At 49.7% G+C, this 20166-nt stretch overlaps 1 protein-coding gene across 1 annotated transcript in view; it reads left to right on the top strand.

Annotated features, from left to right (window-relative positions):
• The window catches only part of B4GALNT3 (beta-1,4-N-acetyl-galactosaminyltransferase 3), a 60265-nt gene that overhangs the window by 30167 nt on the left and 9932 nt on the right, over positions 1–20166 (top strand). Inside the window, exons 2-13 of the mRNA XM_053942387.1 lie at positions 4536–4639; positions 5332–5409; positions 12838–12933; positions 13486–13576; positions 14448–14548; positions 14922–14989; positions 15512–15590; positions 15982–16048; positions 17719–17862; positions 18260–18369; positions 18855–18955; positions 19594–19670. Of these exons, the coding sequence (XP_053798362.1) occupies positions 4536–4639; positions 5332–5409; positions 12838–12933; positions 13486–13576; positions 14448–14548; positions 14922–14989; positions 15512–15590; positions 15982–16048; positions 17719–17862; positions 18260–18369; positions 18855–18955; positions 19594–19670 (1116 nt within the window). The remainder of the gene's footprint in view (positions 1–4535; positions 4640–5331; positions 5410–12837; positions 12934–13485; positions 13577–14447; positions 14549–14921; positions 14990–15511; positions 15591–15981; positions 16049–17718; positions 17863–18259; positions 18370–18854; positions 18956–19593; positions 19671–20166) is intronic.

Raw genomic sequence — 20166 nt, 5'->3', positions numbered from 1 at the left:
TCATTTAGCAGGGTCATAAAAGGGCTGGCTAGAATGTGGGTGTTAATAGCATTTGCAGCTATGTAAGCAGCAGTAACAACAGCAGAATAATCAAATCTCATCTTTCAGAGGGGAAGTTGATCACCTGAGTGGGTCTGGGATTTCCTCTTGCAGCATTGCCAGGTATCTTCAGAGGCTAATTGAAATGTCGAGTGCTGTCTGGGGCTGGGGGCATGGCAGTGGCTGGATGGATCTAATCTCTGAACACACAGAGCAGCTCTGGTCACACTCCTGCCCCAAGGCCTGATAGCTCCCTGGGTACTGCTGGCTCTTATCTCTGGCTGTGGCTTTCTGCTTTTTCTTTTTTTTTTTTTAATTTTTTTTTCCTCTTGAACTGGGCTTCAAGTGCATTGTTCTGGCAGAGTCATAACTGTTGGGTGAGATCTCTTCATCTCCACCTGCAGCTTCCTTCACTGACTTTTAACCCAAGAGCAGTAAAAAGCATGGCTGAAAAGAGGCAGACATGGTGCTCGTGCCTGACCAGACCCTAGGCAAGAACCATCTCCATCTTATTTTCTCTTGGTACAGCTTTCCTGTCTTTAATGATCGACTCACTGGATCTGTGGGCAACTGGCTCCAGTCTGGCTGCCTCTTGCAGGGGCTCTGCTGTAGGATGCAGCATCAGTTTCAGCTTCCTCTTCAGCTTCTTTGCCCTTTCTTTGTATTTTCCTGCCTCTTATTTCCTCTTATCCCATGGTGAATCCAGAGGAGCAGCTGCGTGTTGGCCCTGCTGGGCATTTGGATCCTTAGCAGGCATCTGCCAGCCAGCCTGATGGGAACAGGGACAAAGAGGACCACTTTTCTCTGAAGAAGAACCACCTTCATGGCTTTGGTTGATCCCTATGAGGGACCATTGGGGTACAAAAATAGAAAGATGGATGGACCTCTGCTTGTAGAGAGGAGATGGGACTGATGCCGATGAGAGGGAAGTATGTGGCAGCAAGTCTGGCTGCTACTTCTGGCAAGCTGTGCCTGCATCAGTGCTGCCTTCCTTTGAGGTATTTGAGGTGAAAAAATAGCTTTGGAGAACAACTGGTGTGCTTCGGGAAGTGATGGGAAATGCTTTGGGAAGTGAAGCCCAGAAGAGAGAAAGGCAGGCTGTCTTGTGCATCTGTCTGACAGGCTGATGGCAGCAATGCCTGGCCCAGCATCTTCCCCTGACTTTGAGACAGGCTCTTCCCAAGCCTTTGATTTCTGCCTTCATGGTTTTTCTGCCTTTTCACATCATAGCCAGAACTGGTTTTGTAGAGGGACTGGAGCAAAACCATCAAAACTAATAGTTCTGGCCTTCCTTCTTAGCAACACTGAAGTGTTTGCTGAGGTATTGTATTTCTTGACTCCTGCTTTTTTCCAGGCGTAGGCTTGTTGACTTTAAGTAGCCATCAGGAGAGTGCTTGAGCAGTGCTCAGGGAGAGCTGGAGGACAGGCTGAACCTGTGGTAGATCACTTTGCCCAGGTGCTCCTGGGACAGGGCAGTGGCCTCAGGGCTCCCCTCTCCAGCTGTCACACAGCAGTGGAGACCTGCGAGGCCATGTCTTGAATCCTGTGACGTGCTGTGGAGAAAACCTTGGTGAGCAGTTGGCCTCGGGAGGTGTTCTGACTGCAGGAAGCTGCAGGAGATCTGAATTTTCTGTGGTTTCCTCCCTTTAGTGAGGAAAGCATGGGCAAAACCAGGTCCTTTTTCAAGGGTGTCCCGTGGAGACCTCCAGGGAAAAGCCAATCTTTCAGAAAGAACTGGAGTGCCAAGAACTTTCCCTAAGGGGAGTGTTGATCCTATTATATTCTGAAAATCATTTCCTACCATGCTGGAGAATTGGCTTGTCAAAGCACAAATTACCCAGCAAGGAAATCACTGCCCCCAGATTAATTCGTAGCTCCTTTGTCTGTTCTGTGCTTGGCTGATGTGTTAGGTAAATATTTGTAAAACACAGAGAATTGCCTCCCTTTCTTCTCTTTTCCAAGGGTCGAAGAAATGTCAGCCATTGGCACGTCTGTGCAGCCAGGCTTCTGTGTTTGCTGGGAGGCAGGCTCCGTGCCAGCCATGGAACAGCCAGAGTGGCTGGCTGTGCTTGGCCAGCAGCCCTTCCCAGAAGAGGCAGGTTACTGATGCTTTGTCCTGAGCTTATTCCACAGGGCAGTGAAGTGCTGAGTTGAACAATGAAACCAAATAACCTCTCCCCCCTGCACACAAGAAAAAAAACCCTGCTGCTCTTGGTGTCTTCCCTCTGTGAATTCCTAGGGGTGAACTGACTTCTGTTGCCTAATTTTTTTTTTTTTCCCTGATTTACTTGATTCCTCTCTAGCCAGCTGGACTTCAGTGATCCTGGTGGCTCCCTTGCAACTCAAGATATTCTACACTTCTGTTGGTCTATTCTCTGAAAAAAAAAAAGCCTGCTCTTCTCCCCCATTATTATAAGGAGCCCTCAAAGCAGCAAGTGCTGAATTTCACATGAACTAAAAAATCTGTTTCAGCCCCATTCCAAGTGGGGCCCTGTGTCCAGTTGGAGGACACTCACAAACGATAGTTTCTGCCTCATTGCTCTGAACAAGGGGGAAATTCACTAGTTAGACATAAAATTATATAAAGACAGAGGAATTTCTCCTTTTTTCCCCATGGCAGTCAGTCCATGAAGCACAAGTTGTTCTTAGCTGCATTTTTCAGTAGGTTACTCACTGAGTAACTGAAAAATCTTCTGCAAAAGATAAATACTGACCTTGGTATTTTTAGTCATAAATGTAAATGCATAGCTTCAAATCAGAATCGGAGGGTGAGAAGTTCTTGATCAGAAATTTGTGACTGTTCAGCATCTAACAGGCCTGACTAAAACCCACACATCCAAACCAACATCAGGAAAGGAGGACACCTAGTTGGCTCTTAGCCTTGTCTCTCACTTGAATCTCTGACTACTTTCGTGTTTTTCACGTTTTTTGCACTTTCTTTTTTGTTAATTGCCCCCCTTTGATCATCACACCACAGGAGGCAGCTTTCTGCTCACCTCTGCCAGACCCTGTGGGACCCAGATTCAGGAACAAGGAGAGACAGAGTTTTTCAAACCTATTTGTAGTTACAATAACTGGCCAAGAGCTTAGCGCAGTCAGGGAGGGGGATCTGTTTGTGAATTCTAGTTTTGGGGTGGTTTGGCGTTTGCCTTGGCCTCTGTGTAGCCCAGAGAATTTGGGGGATGATCTAAGCCACGTGGCTTGTAAAAGCCCCCTCCAAAGCAAGCAGATGGAACATGCTCCTGCCTAAGGCACAGCGAGTCTCCCGTGCTGCTGATTGGGTGGGCAAGGTGTAGGAAGGTGGATTGGGTGAAGATCAGTGTGCTGCCTATGGAGCAGCAGCTGTTTCCTCAGCAGTTCTTCCCCCCTCAGGGCTTGTTCCTGCCACTTCTGGCTGTAGGAATAGTGTAGAAGGCTCAGACCATTCATATAAACACTCAGACTTGAAGCTGTTAGGATGGTTCCCTGTATAAACCAAGGCAACCAAATTCTTCGGGCTTCCTAGAGCTTTGGGGATGATTTCCAGTTGCAAAGAAAATGGGGAGAGAGCCTGGCTGCTCTCCCTGGTGTGTGGGTAATGAGCTGGTTTGCCACCAGCCTGGGAGAAGCCAGGGCTGATGGAGGTTTTGGAACTTGCCACTGAGGCTGGAGCTGCTGGCAGGTACTGGCTAAGTGCCAAAATGTTTATCAGATCTGAGAACCACGTAGTGTGAGGCACTGTAGCACTGCTGGGAGGTCTGAGCTCTGCTCACCAGCCCTGTCTCATTAGTGATAGGGGCAGCAGAGCTACAAGGCTGTGCTGCATCTGCTTGTCTTTGTTCCTCCTAAACCCAGGTCACTGAAGTTTTGGAAGGAAAACAGAATTGATCCTGACTTTTGGATTGAGCAGAATGAGAGGAGAAGGGAGTTTCAAATGAAGTTGCTTTGAACCTGGAAGGTGACTTCACTTGAATAGCAGTGTCCTTGACTGCATCACTGCCAATATTTTAGGCATGGCAGATGAGTATCCATAATTTCCTTCAAGAAAAGAAAATTGAAGCTTTTCTTGTGAAAATAGGTACATATAAGAATAATATTCTTTTGATGGTTAAGCTAATTAGTAATCTAGTTATTGTCTTCTCTTTGGCAGTGCTAATTGATAAAAAATTATATTCTTTAGTTTGACTACTGGGATTATCTGAGTGATCTAAAAAATGTTCATAGTCCTGTGGTGATTAATGAAATCTCCGATATCTATTTTAGAACTATGATGAATCTTTAATTTAAGTATTAAATTAATAAGAAGGAGGGAAGAGCTTTTAAGGAAGATACAGGCAATTTTTCTCTCTGTGCCAGTCTGTCAACTCCAAGCAACATAAAACGACTCTGCATCTCTGCTGGACCATTCCAGACTGTTAGAGGTCTCTCAGCCTTGTAAGACCAGTTCATACTGGTGACTGCTACACTTTTCTTTTTTTAACCCCGTTCCCTGACACCTTTCTGTTTCCTCTGTACAGGATATGAAAGCTGGAGGGAGCTTGCTAAGGTTCTGTCAGACACCAATGTCCCAGGTGGGGACACAAGCCTTCAGCTGGACTATCCACAGAAGCTGGGACACCAGGTGAGGACGCTTGGGCTGCCTTCTGAACATGCAGAAGGGCAGCCCTTCCTTTCTGATGCTGGCCCCAAGAGACAGCTCTCTCTTCACACAGGGGAGAGAGCTTGCCACAGGGCAAAATCTGAGCTGACTCACAGCAAGGTGAACCTGCAATGGCTCCGCTGTAGTCAGTTATTTTAGATGTACCAAGCCATGGTGGTGGGATGAAGCTGCTGGTTGGGCTTGTGTCACAGGAAGGCAAGATAGAAGCAGAAGTGAAAGGTCAGGAGAGAGTTTATTGCTCTCCAGTGAAGAACATCTCAGTACTGTCGACTGAAGGCACTGCTGGAAGAGCTATTGCTTGGACATTTTTGAAACATAGATGGGGAAAAAAAAAAACCCAGAGAATGACCTAAGTTTTAACTCTGTGCTAAAGTTAACTCTAGCAAGCAGTTATAAAATACTGGTATCCTTTTCCCTCAGCAGCTCACCATGTAAATGTGTTGTGAAAAGAGCCAAGGATCATTTTCACCCTGTTACATCCATGTTATCTGGCCTGTCCTTTGGAAAGGGAGCTTGAAAACTTGTTTTATTTTCTCATATCTTCTTGTGATGAGGTTTGAACCCTCCTGTAGAGCTGGTATAGAACCACCTTGTACATGTCAGTGCCGTGCCATTTCTCGGGTTATTTTGACTTTTCTCTACTTGTATTTCAGATCCAAGAGCTGCAGATAAGTGGGAGGAATAAATCAAATTATGCAGCTGTTGACAACCCTGTCCCATGGATGCCGGAGGTGGGTGCCTTTCTCCATCATTTTGGGTGAGGGAGGTTATGGCTAGAGACCTGTACAGCAAAAAACAAAGGCAGGGATGTATGCCTGGAAATTAATTCACTTTACTAGAAGTCCACTCCCTATCACCTTCTCCCTGCTTAATGACACTTACAGACCTGAGTAATCATCTGGAAAGACTGGAGTGCCCAGATTCCAAATAATTCAGTGTCTCCACAACTCCTCAAGGCTCTGAGCACCCATCTGCAATTCCAGGCAGCCCCACTGCCTTCCTGAAGAGTGAAGTTTATTCAGGGCTGGGCTGTGTAGGGCCAGTCATTCAACGAGCAAATACATGACTGTGGCACACAGAAGTGTCACGTTGCTTTTGCTCTGGCTTTTGCCATCCAACCCCTGCGTGTCATAGGTGATTTCTCCACTTCAGTGGCACTTCCATGAACAGAGACCCTCTCCAGAGACCCTTGCAGGCTGGGGTAAACACTCCCTTTGTTTCCTTCATGCCTCAATTATTCTTTCCTCCCCTGTTCCCTTATCTCATCATTCCTCTTCAGATAAGGGAGCAATGCAGCCTGCCTCTAATGAGAGGGACACCAGCCAGGGGGCATTTAGTTAATGGAGCCAGCTCACTAAATTCCTCAGGATTAGAGACCTGCACAAATTAAGGAGCCTCTGTGACTCCCCAGGGGAGGGAGCAGGCTGCTGGCCCTGCACGCAGGTCTCCAGATCTCACTGGTAATGGAGGGAGAGTGTATCCACCCATCACAGCAAGGAGCACTTCAGGTCCCTGCAGCCTGAGCCTCGGCTTTCCTGGCAGCAGCCAGCATCAGCCACCTTCCAGTGCCCAGAGCCAAATGGGGCCATTGACCTGTTCTGCGTCAGAGCGTGGGTTCTGGAGTGCTGGTCCCACCTGGAGCCTGGGGTCTTCTCCAGCTGCAGGGCCTTGCAGGCAGGGCTGCCTCCCAGATGAGCAGCTGCTGGCCAAGAGCCAGCAGGATGTCAGGGACAGGGCTGCTGCTGTGCCCAGGGATGACACTGAGCATTTGCTGCTCCCCTCTCCCACAGCACTGGGCGATACAGGCTCTGTGTGGCATCTCCCAGCTTCCCTGAAGCTTTGCCCTGTGTCTCTGATCCCCTCCCTAGAGATTTCCCAAAGCACATCAATCTGGAGAGTGGCCAGCTGTGGTGTGCAGTGAGCCTTTACCAGGTTAGAGGTGCAGCTGGTGAGGTGCCCGCTGTGGCCTGGACACTTTTCTCTTTGGCTGTATAAGGCAAAATTTCCTGCCCTTGCTGCAGCACTGTGTGTACCCAGAGGGTCAGCAGGGTCCCCCTGACTGCAAACAGAGGCCAGTGGTTCACCAGTACCAGCTGCAGGAGGTGGAGAGGGATCCATGGGCACAGCTCTGTACAGAGCTGCTTGCTGTCCTCCTAACCACCAATTGAAATTTCTCCCAGCCTGGGGATTAAGTTTTTCTGTGGCTCTGCCCAAATTAATTACCCTGGGTCTATAATCCCATTGCACCCTTCCCACAGAATCTCTAATAACTTAATTGCAGCCTGATTCCTGGGGCGAGGGACACCAGGTTGCCTCACACAGGTCAGGGAGCTGGGCTTTGTTGGAATAGAGAGGCATATTCCTGAAAAACATAAATAATTAACAGGGTTGCAGAGTGAGCTGGCAGCCAGTGTTGCCAAAAAAGGTCTCAATTTTCCTCTCTCAGTTTCAGGATATGATATAGGCAGCTTAAGCCTTGGATAATGTGGTAGGAAAGTGTGCTCATTGGAAATCCCAAATTGAAGTTTTGCTCTGGCATCTGGGGGAAAGGAGAGCTCACCCTTGCTCCTGGTTTCTCAAGATGCTGTGCACATGATGGTCGCTATCCTTACTGTCACTTCCAGGCACCAGAGCAAAGTCTTCCAGCTCCCAGCCTCACGCACTGCCTGCTCAGGCTGGGGACGTGTGGGGTGTTTCATTTCATTAATCCAGAAACGTGCCTGGCTGTCGTCAGGGCAAAGCTGTGCTGCGGGATATGAGCGTCACCATTTGACGCTGCTGTAGGTGTGGGGAGGACTTTCAGAAAAGTGACTCCTTAGCCAGGCTGTTCTCATTTACCTCTGCAAAAGCAGCTGTGCAGCTCTGAGAGGAGAAAGGTCTGGGCAGTGCTGGGGTGCATTTAAAATGTCCTTTCCTCCTTCATGCCTGCACAGCCTCAGGACTTCCTTCTCTCTGCAGGGAGGTTTGAGGGATGTCCAGGAGCACAGCCCCTTGCAGGCAGCACCTGTAGAATTGCACAGATGCTGCACAAAACCAAAGGATTGTGCTGGAGTGTTGTCCTGCTACCAAACCTGTCCAAAGAGGAAGCATCCTTTCCTGAGTGGACTGAAAGACAAAAACTATTGCTGCTCACTCTGTCTCTGCTGATGTCCCTTCCTTGTCTACTCGTGCCCATCCAGACAGGGGGCTGTCTTGCTGACTTGTCTTGATGGATTCCCACAAGTGCCCAGCACAGCAGAGCGTGCCGCCAAGCCCAGCTGCTGGCTGCTGAATGTCACCCAGTCAGGGGAGCTGGGCCAGGCAGGAGGAGGGGCTGCAGCCACTCTGAGGAGACAGAAGAGCCTTACAAACTCAGGAGTTTCTAGTTGGCAGCACAATGTTGCCTTTCTTCTGTGGCTCAGGCCCTCTCTGTGCCCTGTTTATCATTCCCTGGGCTGCGTGCAGCTATGCAGCTGATTTGCCTCTGTGATGCCAAAGCTGCCAGGATTAAATTAGGAAAGCTTCTCTTCTCCATCCTACTCCAGTTACAGGGCAGGAGTTCGTGTCTCTGCTGCTGCAATTCTCTCAGCTTTGCTGCTTGACCAGCTCTTTCTTCCCTGGTCTCCTTGCTCAGCAGGAGCCCCTGGGTGCGTGGTGCCACCCTCCAGATAGTTTTGACATGATAGGGTTTGGGCTAGGAAGAGGTCTGGGTTGTCTATGTTCCTGATCCTCCTCTATGGTCACTTCTTGTAGCAGGGGCTGATAATCTAGCATTTCTCACTAGGAGGAAGCAGAAATACCAAAGTCTTTTACTGCAACACTAGGGCTGCAGACAGGCATTTTTCCAGCATGCTCAGCAGGGAGAGTCGGGCTGGGGCTCAGGCCAGGCACGCTCCCACAGCCCTGAAGGGGCACGGCTGCGTCAGTGCCAAGCAAGGGCCTGGCCAGCTGTCCCCTCCCTGCCCTTGTAAGGGTTCAGCTCTCCCTTGCTGGGACAGCGGTGCCCTGGCACTGTCCTCAGAAGGTGGCAGCCTGGCCAGCCTCCCTGGGGAAACGGGCTCAGGTGCTGTGCTCCAGGGCACACTCACTGAGCTCTGCTCCAGGGCACACTCACACTGAGCTGTGCTCCAGGGCACACTCACAGTGAGCTGTGCTCCAGGGCACACTCACACTGTGCTGTGCTCCAGGGCTCACTCACTGAGCTGTGCTCCAGGGATCACTCACTGAGCTGTGCTCCAGGGCACACTCACACTGTGCTGTGCTCCAGGGATCACTCACTGAGCTGTGCTCCAGGGCACACTCACACTGTGCTGTGCTCCAGGGATCACTCACTGAGCTGTGCTCCAGGGATCACTCACAGTGAGCTGTGCTCCAGGGCACACTCACACTGTGCTGTGCTCCAGGGCACACTCACACTGTGCTGTGCTCCAGGGCTCACTCACTGAGCTGTGCTCCAGGGATCACTCACTGAGCTGTGCTCCAGGGCACACTCACACTGTGCTGTGCTCCAGGGATCACTCACTGAGCTGTGCTCCAGGGATCACTCACAGTGAGCTGTGCTCCAGGGCACACTCACACTCTGCTGTGCTCCAGGGCACACTCACTGAGCTGTGCTCCAGGGCACACTCACACTGAGCTGTGCTCCAGGACACACTCACTGAGCTGTGCTCCAGGGCACACTCACACTGAGTTGTGCCCCAGGACACACTCACTGAGCTGTGCTCCAGGGATCACTCACACTGAGCTGTGCTCCAGGGCACACTCACACTGTGCTGTGCTCCAGGGCACACTCACACTGAGCTGTGCTCCAGGGCACACTCACACTGAGCTGTGCTCCAGGGCACACTCACACTGAGCTGTGCTCCATGGCACACTCACTGTGCTGTGCTCTAGGGCACACTCACACTGAGCCAGTGATGCCCTTGGTGTGTGACCTGTGCCTGTTCTGGGCCTGAGCTGGGATCATGCACTGCTGCTATTTCAGCAAGGTGATAAGCAACTGGGGAAAGGGTGTTGGACAGGGATAAACCTCAAGGGCAGGAGAAACCCTCTACATGGGAAGGTCACGTAAATCCAGCTCCTTTGAATACTCAGACTCATGGCTTCTATTCCTGGTTGTGGCCAAATCAGTCTATCCAGAATTTTCAAAGCAGATGTTTTTAAGGGGAGAAGGGGAACTTAACTTGTTGCTGGCTAGATCCTAGATTTCCATCCCTTTGCAAAACAGGGCCAGGTAGGAAGTCAAACGTAGGCCAAGCTGGGAATTCAAATGCAGTAACCATGTTTTAGAATCATGTTCTAAAAACCATATTTTAGAAAATCTATTGACATTTCTGTGGACATGAACTGGGAATGGTGGTGATGTTGCTGTATATGTGCAATCTGCAAAAGCCCCAAGCAGGAGATGTTTACAGTGTGTTGCATGAGAGGATATAGCAAACAGAAGAATTTCTCAGCTGCCTGTAATGGGCAGCTGTGAATTGAGTCAGAGAGACAGAGGTGATAGAGTTTCAAAACAGCTGCTACAATGATGACTTGTGGGGGCCTAAAATTAAAACCTAGCTCAGTTTTCAGTCCCAAAGCAGCACTTTGGGCAGCCATCACTTATATGTCAATAATGTTCTTTTTTTCCCCCCTTTAAGAGGAAACAGAAACTAAATTAAGCTGCTGTGACTCAGGAGAAAATTTGTTGATTTAGAAAAGGATTTTTAAATTGCATGCAAGAAATACTTATTATTTACCAGTTAATTATTTCTAGTAGTTGTGAGTGCAGGAAAGCAAGGTGATCTCATTAATTACTGCCAGAATCTCCTTCTGGAGGCTTTGTAAAGACTTTGGAGGTAGGAGTGTTGGGCTAGAAATCTCAGGAATTATCTCTGTAAGTATTGATGGTGTATCTAGTACAGTGGTGTCTGCCTTATTTTTTATTAGGCTGCCCTCTCCCTAATACTGCCAAACTGCAGTGAAGTTTTGTATTGCAATGGGACTGGTCCAAGTTTTACTCTGCAAACATTTGAGCAAGTATAGCCAGTGTTTTGGGATTTGCCTCATAAATACCTGGTTTTGCATTTGGGCTGCCCCATGTCAAAAGCCAGCCCAGCTGCATTGCAGTCCTGAGCTTTGAGATCCTCCCTGGGGTCTGTCTTTGGCAGGAGTGAACTGCAGTGCCAGCCTGTCCACAGTGTGGGAGTGTTGTGCTTCGTTTCATAGAGCTCTGAGCCTGCTGTCTGCCCTGTGCAAGCAATTCTCAAAAAAACTCCCCAAGAAACGGCATCATTTTTGAGTAGCAGCAGACTTCCATAGGACTCAGCTTCTGGCAGTGATTCTCTGTGGGAGCCCAGCCTGTTCCTCTCACTTCGTGTTCCACAAGAAACAGCAGTTGTCATTATTTGATTTGGCTGAGAAAGGCAGTGTAAGACCCTTGGGTGTGAACCTGGGTTTGCCCAAGGGGCACGGGACTGCACAGCAATTAAATTCCAATTCAGTGTTTGTCACGCTTGCAGTGATTTATTTGTATCTCAAGTTCCTGCAGACTCCCACGTTTCTTTTGGCTGCATCCATCATCCTGAGCCCTCTGTCTGTCTCCACTCTGATTCTGTGCATTGCTCTGAGGAGTTCCATCCACTTTGTCTCGCTGCTTTTCCTCTTGTCTGGTGGGCAGAATCCAGGCTGATGGATGTCAGCAGAGGAGGGAAGAGGAGGAGATGCTAGTGGGGGGCATCATGGGCTTGCAGACATCCATGAAGCCCTGGCAGTGGTGACACCAGTGAGAGAGGGCTGATGAGAGACCACTCCAAAAAGCAGTGGTTGTGAATGTGCTTTGCCTGGCACACAGAAATGGTTTTCATGTGCATGACTAAAGTCCACAGCTCGCAAGGAGCATTACTGGTGTGGAGCCAAATCTGCTTCACAGCCTTCCTTCAAGCCACAGTTTATTTCAAAGCACACCCCCAACCCACCATCCTGGGAAAAATAACTCAGTGAAAAAGTTTCTCTGGCAGAAGTGCACAGAGAGGTTGGACCCTCCTCCACTGTGCTGCTTTAGGCCTGCTAGAGTTTCCCCAGCAAAAACTAAGAATTTGCTGCCATCTGTAGACATTTGGGTGCTGTTCAGGCTGTTTCCCCAGCCCTGCTCCCACAGCCCTTATATAGGCAAGACAGCCACAGCAAAACCTCCCCAGTCCCAAGGCAACCTATTCCTTTCTTCAGCGTTTTGCCATCTAAGGTAGCTTGTACCGTCTCCAGCTTATTTATTCTTCACTGTTGGATGCCAGTCTTGCAAGGAGGGTTTCAGTATCCAGCTCCACTGGTTGCAGGCAGAAAGCTTGGACTTTGCTGGGGAGCAGACAGCAATTCCCTTCTGAATGGCTCTGACAGAAATAAAGTCTGTGCTTTGAGGAGTATGGTGCTGAAGTCCCACAGTGGCCAGCAAGCTTTCTCCAGTGCAGCTGTGCCCCAGGTCTCAGCTGGACAGTGGAAGCCTCTCCTGATGGGGCTGGCTGCGTAGCAGGGAGCTGTACTCACACTGCACACCCTCCTGTGCTGTCCAGGCTGGAACCCCCACTTCCCTCAGTGTTTCTGTGTCTCTGCAGACACACACAGGTTATGCTGCCCACTGAGCTGCCTGTGCTGCTGCTCCCAGCTCTGCCAGGCCTCCATCTCCCTGTCCCCACCATCTTCCGTCAGCTTTACCTCTAGGACATGCTTTGAGAAGGTGATCTGCCATCTCCCCTCCCTAGGGTGTCCCTTCTTCCTCAGGTCAGGAAAATAGCCCTGAGATGGTGAGGGAGTCCAAAACACTTTCTTGCAGAGCATAAGACGTTACCTCATGGGGATCTGTTGCCACCCTGCAGTGTGTTCCACACCATGGCCTCAGAGCATAGCCCTCTGGTGAAACACCTCCTTGATGGAGCAAACCCCAGCCGTGGAACTGAGATGTCCCAAGCATTAGCACAGTTCCCTGGTGCCATTCAGGTGTGTGTGCCAGCCCCACACGTTCAGCAGACGAGCAGCAGTGCTCTGGACCCATGGATCCTGCAGAACAGTCCATCATAGCAAAGGAATCTTCCTTCACTCTCCCAAGCGCTCCAGTACCGGGGCCATGGCCCAGGCTGTCAGAGCAGAGGAGGAACACAGGGGTTGGATGTGGCTGTTCATGGTACCCCACTTCTGCCTTCTAGTTCCAGGGCCAGGCCAACCTGCACGTGTTTGAGGACTGGTGTGGCAGCTCCATCGAGCAGCTCAGGAGAAACCTCCACTTCCCTCTCTTCCCTCATGTGAGTAAGACCATGAAATCCACTGTCCTGCACTTCCCAGCTCAGCTTCCCAGGTGGATAACCATTGTTCCCTTCAGGTCCTGCCCCTACCGCCCTCTCTGTCCTGCTTTCTGTTAAAATCCACCACGTCCCTCTCAACCACCTCCTCTGTCCTCCTGCTGAGGGAGCAGGAAGCTTTCAGAAGGGTTCATGGCTAACAGCTCTTCTGCTGCACATGGGAGGGTCATTTCACACATGCTGGCCTGCCAGGGCTCAGACACAGGCTGAAGGGAGCCCTGTATTTGGTGCTCTCCTTCCAAGTGGCTAGGGAATGCCACGTCCTGTCCCCACCATCTCAATGCATCCCCCATGCAGCTTTTCCCTTCTCAACAGCATCTGCTCCATCTCATTTTTTACTTGGTTGGCTCTTTCATTCTGCCTCCATCACATCTCACACCCCATCCTCCTCTCAGAGAGAACCCTCTGCCTTCCTGTCCCAGGGTTTTTAATTCTTCCCTTGCTCCTGTCACATCTAAAATTATTTTTATGAATTTTTTTCTTCTTCCATTTCAGACAAGAACTATGCTGAAGAAGTTGGCCGTGTCCCCAAAATGGACCAACTATGGTCTCCGGATATTTGGTTACCTGCATCCTTTCACTGATGGTGAGGGTTCCGAGTGCCTTCACTCATGTCTCTTGTCACCTTTCCCTCCCTCCCCTGCTGATGCTGAACCACTGGTGCCCTTACCCTGGCAAGCCCAACACCGGGTCCCTCACGTGGGTGGCGTGCGTGACTGGCCGTGGCCTTGGCGTAGCTGGAAACAAACACATCTGCCTCCTCCCTGGTGAGGGAAAGCACAGGAGAAAGCAGATGGGAAGTGCTAGATAAATAGCAATGCTGTTATGAATGCACAGCCCCGTGGTGTGTATGTGGCCACGAACAATCCCTGAGCTTTGCCTCCCTCCCTCGCGTGGCCAGGGCTGTCCATGACATCAGTGATGTCCTTTCTGCTCCCCGGGTGCACGAATGCCATCTGACAGCAGCTGACATCTGTGTCCCCCAGCTGCACGCCTCTGCCCCGAGCAGCCTGCTGGCACTCACCCTCTGTCACGGGCCCTGGCCTGCAGCTGCCATCCCCGTGACCCCGGACAAAGGGTGAACCTCAAGCACCTCTGTCTCCTTCTGTGGCTCCACGTGCATGTTCCTCCAGCCAAACACTGCATCTCACACAAAATTTTGCTCTGGAAGCAAAAGGGATGTCAGGGGAGGCTTTGCATAGACTTCTTAGCTTTCCAGGTTAGATGTCAGGTGAAGCCAGTGCAGGAGGGACACTGAACCAGTGACATCTGCAAAGTTTGTTTTCAGTCACGGCAGAGTTAGCAGAGAGGTTAAAAGGCAGGAAGGTGATAATATCAAAAGGGAAGGATGGTCTCACCAGGAGAAAGGGAAAAGACAGCATTTTAGAGGAGCAGGATCTGTTGTGTGCACAAGCCCTTACCCCACAGCCCTACTCACTCCCTCCATCTCTTGACAGGGGAGTTTCAGTTTGCCATTGCTGCAGATGACAATGCTGAGTTCTGGCTGAGTCCAGATGAAAAGCCCTCTGGTCTCCAGCTGCTGGCCAGTGTAGGCAAGGTACAGTGCATGCTGCATGTCTTCTCCCATCAAGGCTTTAATGTTTCTGTGGGAACAGAGACCTTCCTGGCTTACTGCTTCCTTGGACTCCCCAGGTTTCTTTCCCTGCCCAATTACAGGCAACATCAGCATGGGTGCCAGATGGGGTATGACATGTGATACCTTAAGCCACTTACCTCTTGGTAGTGCTATTGGGAGTCCCTTGTTCACAATTAAGGGACTTAAATCTGTCCACAGGTGATGGATTTCACAAATGATTTACCAGGAGGAATTGGAGGGAAGAGGGAATTAAATTTTCCTTTTTTATCATTGTCAGTGCAGTAACAAAGGAAGAAGCTCATCTTAACTAGAGCCATCTTCTGTCTCTTCACAGACGGGGAAGGAGTGGACCGCACCGGGAGAGTTTGGGAAATTTCACAGCCAGAAGTCAAACATGGTGAGGTGGGTGAGCAAAGTCCCTCAGACCCAGCCACCTCTGCACATGACCAGGAAATCACAAGGATAAGGGAAAAGCACTCATGCTTGCCCTGAAGAGTTTTGCAATAAAGAGAAAGGGATTACTCTGGGGTATTGCCAAAGCTTTGCTGATTTACTGCAGGAATGCAACTCTGAATTTTTCTTCCCTGGAGCAATCAACCACCAGCACATCCCGGCTCCCCTATATGAACTATATCCCAAGTTTCCTGCCTTGGAACTGGCCAGGTTTCCTAGAGGTCAAAACCCAGCAGGCGACACTGAGAGGGAGTTACTCAGAATTAACTGAGAAGGGTCTGGAGTGCTCCAGGTGCATAAGTGAAGCTACCTATCTCACTGTCAGGATCTGGATTTTCTTGGCAGCACTAACCCCACCTACCCTGAGAATTAGGTTGTTTCAGGGGTGTGGTTGCTCTCCACTCATTGTCTGCTGACGAGCTAAGAAATGTTCCTTAATGCTCCTGGTGACAGACGCCTTGTTCTTTGCAGGTTGTCAGCTGAGGGCAGGTACTACTTTGAGGTGCTGCACAAGCAGGATGACAGAGGAACAGACCATGTGGAAGTAGCAGTGAGTCTGTGGAAATGGTGGTCCCATATATGTCTCCCCAGAGAGCTCAGGAATGATGTTTGTAACCATTTCCCTCCTTTCCCTGGCCTCAGCTCCTCATTGCATGAGATGTAGCTAATCCCTTCCAGAGCCCTTACCTACCTCTGTGTGGGATAGTCCTGGCCATGTGTCAGGACCCCTTCCTCTGCTTACTTGGGATAGATCTGCCTTCTCTGGGGTCTGTTGCAGCTTTTTGGCCTTTCCTGGCTTGGATGTGTCCTGGGGGATCTCTGTTCATTCCCAGTCTTTTGCTGCAGGGTAAATTCAGTCCTAGAAGGGGGTAGTGTGTTCCTTTTGTTCAGGCTTGGTTAACTCCATGGGTATTTCATTTCAATGTGTTTCTCTGTTCCAGTGGAGACTGAACGATCCAGAAGCGAAGTTCAAAGTCATTGACTCCCAATATCTCTCCCTTTTTGCTAGTAAGTATCTTCATCACAAGTTTTCCCAAGCACCTCCCCATTCTTCCTAAATGTATCAGCATCCAGTGTTTCACCATGAATCATTGTCTAGCCAGGCAAATACCAGGCATGCATATCATTGGGAGGAAAAGGTGGAGACAGTTCGGGAGAAAGACTTGTGGACAAGAGTGTGACTCATTATTAAATGTAGGGGAATCAGAAGTAAGATTGGAACATTATTTCAGGGAAGTCTAGAGGTGGTGAGGAAGGGCAGAGAGGAGAGTCTGCAAAGGTGAGAAGTGTTGTAGATGGAGAGTAACACAGGATGGAGATTTCTTGCTGAGAGCCTGGGGGAGCATGAGTCCCAAAACATGGGAGCTGTGGGGGTGTGCTGCCAGCTGGACACAGCCAGGGAGAAGGGGCTGCTCTAGCACTTCAGGACATTTCACTCTTTGTCCTGAACACTGCAGGATACACTGGTGATGATGGGGGATGCTGCTTTCTTCTGTCCCAGCCTCAAGTCTCTTTGAGTTGGTGCTGGATTGCTGCAAACACATCAGTCCAGTCCCTCCTGTTTTGTAAACCCTTCTTAGCACACCAGGTGATGGTTTTATCAGTTAAGAAGCTCCTTAGTCCTGTTTACCCTTACCCAGCTTTGTCAGCATCACTTTCCTCTGCCAGCATTCCCCCTTTCCATATCTACTGCTGTTGCCTTCCAACATTTCTGGGCTTTTTTTCATACCAGCCCTTTTGTGCGTGGAAACTCCCTGATGTAATCAAGGCATCTGTTTGCTGTGTCTTGGATCACAACCTGCTGCTGTATTTTCTGAAACCTCCCATGTGGCTAGGACTAGGCTTTCCATTTGGTCTTCCTTCTCCATCCTTCTTCCTTCTGCTTTTTTCTTGTTACAAATTACCTGTAGAATAGAGGACTGACATTCCAGAAGATCCCTTCACGATTAGGTGCAGTGCTGCAGTCTCATTTTTATCTGTTGCCTTCTGCCCTTGTTTTTTCCCTTGTTCATATTAGCCTTTGGCTGTATTACATGACATCCCATTCTTTCTGGGGTCCCAAGTAGTTCAGTACCCCAAAGTTGCACACCAGTGCCCTTGGCAGGATATTGTTTTTCCTTCATGGATATTTATTCAATTCCCCTCATTTTAGAGTAAGATTCACAGAGACATGAAGAACTGTGACAGCAGCACACAAGGAAAAATGTAACCAATACCCAGTCTTGAGTTTGAGCTTCCTGTTGTTCTTGGCTTACTGTGGGGCTTCATTCCCTTTCTGGAGTAACATCCTCCTCAGCCACTGAAGGTCCTTCCTTTGCTCCTCAGGTTTCTCCTCCCATTCATCTCTCTTCATCTCCTTTGAAAAGAAACTTAATACTAATAATGCAGTGGTGTCCAGTAGTTCCTGCCAGTACGGAGCCTGTTCAGCACACCAGTGCTGTTGTGTCCAAGGCAGGAGGTAATTTTCGTCCACTCCTCATCACTGTGTGTGTTTGCTGTGTTCCCACCCTACAGCTTCTATATCTCCAGCTTTCTGGGTCAGAGCCTTTCCTTGGCCTGTGCCAGAAACAGCATTAGTGCCACGGATGCAATGCCATTTGGAAAGGGCTGACACTGGGGAGAGGTCAAGGAGCAAGTTAGCCCCTGTCTCCCCCTTGTGTTCTCTCTCTGGTCTCTAGACGAGACGCTTTTGAAGATGGATGAGGTCGGGCACATCCCGCAGACGCTGGCCACTCGCAGGAGCTGGGCTGCTGACAGCGCTGGCAGCAGGGTACACCCAGCTGACATGCTGAAGCCTGACCCCCGGGACACTCTTTATGAAGGTAAGACTTGGAAAGCAGCTGAGGAAGTAACTGCAGCCTGTGCAGGAGCACAGTTGGGAAGATTGTCTTCTTTTAGTGCAGTTATCCAGGCCATGCTTTTTTATTCCTGGTGCAAAAGAGAAGGGCAGCTACAGTATCAGTCACTGTAGGAAACAAAGCACAGACTAAAGCCAGCTTCTCTTTCTTGGTATCCAGCTCAAACAACATCCCCAGGCATATTTTTGTGTGAGCGTCTTAAAGGAATGTAAAGAGCTGAGCTGTGCAAGGAGGTTTGTTTAATCTATTTCTTAATATTTCACATGGATAAATGGAACCCAGGGACAGAAGTAGCTAAGCTGGTGCGTGCTTGCAGCAGGGCTCCTCCTGCAGCCCTTGCCTGTGTGTTCCTTCTCCGCAGTGCCTCTGCTCAGCAAGTCTCGCGTGCACCGGGCCCTGCCGGACTGCCCGTACAAGCCCAGCTACCTGGTAAATGGATTTCCTCTGCAGCGCTACCAGGGGCTCCAGTTCGTAAGTTGGATTTCTTAACCTGCTGCTTGCCCAGGGATACACAAGGAGGAAGAAGAGATCCCTTTAGCCATGGGGCCCGAACTTGCCTTTGCAAGGGAGTCTCACAATGACTGGGGATTTCATTCTCCACGGGGGGGGGGACTGTAGTTTGTGTGGATTTCTAAAGCCACGGACATCTCTTCAGGAGGACTTGGCCACCTCTCTCCCAGTTAGTTCTCACTCTGTTGTAGGACTTAAGCTCACAGTTAGAGAGGTGGACAGATGCTGAGGGAGAGGGTAAAAGGTACATGCATACATACATGTATCCTAGAGTGCTTCCTTCTGTCTTCACAGCCTGCTGCTGGAGAGGGAAAGAGTGAGCAACTCCTGCTCTCTCTAAAAAGTGCTGGTTATCCTGCAGCTATGTCTGGGTCAACTTGTGACTGATGTCTGGCATTTATGAGGGTTTCACTTTGTTTCACTTTGTCTTTCTTTCTTCTTCACAGGTTCATTTATCCTTCGTTTACCCAAATGATTACAGCCGCCTGAGCCACATGGAGAAAGACAACAAATGCTTCTATCAGGAAAACCCTTATTATTTGGAAAGGTAGCATGCTGTAAATTTGGGTTTACTAGCAGGGAGGGGAGAAGCTTGAAGGCTGGAATTGGTGTGGAATTTCATGCTCACTTCTGTAGGACTTTTCTTAATTCTTAAAGATCCCCTAAGACTTGCAAAACATTAAAGCATTTATAGCTTCTTTTGATAGCTTAAGTGAAAATACGTTTAGGTCTCAAGGGGAAACTACTAGCACTTTTCTTGCACTGTTAACCCAGTAGCTGAGTCAGAGAATATTTGTTCTCTTACATCAGGGAGTGTATTCCCAGCAAGCTTGGCCTGCAAGTCATTGGAGCCTCCTGATAGCTGTCACTGTGGAAGTCAATCTATGCTCACCACCAGGCCTCTCTCTGGGGGAAGAAATGCATGTCACTCATCTTCACTGGTACCCAGATCCCAGTGGTGGCCCCACAAGGGAGCTGCTACTTGCATGCTCCCTCCTGCAACAATCAGTCACCTTGTGCAAGGACTCCCAGCCAATTCAGGAGGACTTTTTTGCAGGATAAAGATGGTCACTTTCCCAGTAAAATAGTTGATTATGGCCTCCCTGTGCTCAGGATCTTCCTCCTTCTTCCAGGAAAGGGAAAAGTAACATTCATCAAACTTGTGTTTTGGTCTTCTCTCCACAGATTTGGATTTTACAAGTACATGAAAATGGATCAGCCAGAGAAGAACCTGGACTCTGGAGAAGAGACAGAGCAACCAGGTAGGGGCCCTAATGTCAGAACCCAGAGGATTCTTTTATCTGTTGCTTTTGTGTGTGGTCTTGCAGCACCAGCTGAAGGAAGCTGTAGGAAGTCGACTTTCCATGCCAAGGAAGTCTCAGCCTTTCCCTGCCAGATTGCTGTGTCTGGGAGGAGACTTTTGCTGCCACTTTTACTTCCCTTAAGGGCAGGTTGGGAGCTCACCAAGCAGTGGGCTGCGGTAGGACAACATGACAACTGTCAGGCCCACAGCTCAGCTGAGGTGCGATTCTAGCGAAAACATGGGCAGGAGTAACACAGCCAGAGGTGTGCGGTGTGGCAGCCTTTGGTCACACCTGTCCTGCAGAGCTGTGGCCAGACCCACAGCTGAGGGCAAAGCCAGACAGCTCCACAGCCTTTGGCAGGGGAGAGTGATGGGTGCTGAGGAGGCTGGTGGCAGCAAGAGCCACCTACGTGGGAGATCATCCCTGCCCCTCTGAGCAGAGAGACAGCACTGAG

Source organism: Vidua chalybeata, chromosome 5 (assembly GCF_026979565.1).
Source record: "Vidua chalybeata isolate OUT-0048 chromosome 5, bVidCha1 merged haplotype, whole genome shotgun sequence".
Lineage (NCBI taxonomy): Eukaryota > Metazoa > Chordata > Aves > Passeriformes > Viduidae > Vidua > Vidua chalybeata.
The sequence above is the reverse complement of the archived record's forward strand: the minus strand, read 5'-3'. Positions and strand labels throughout refer to the sequence as shown.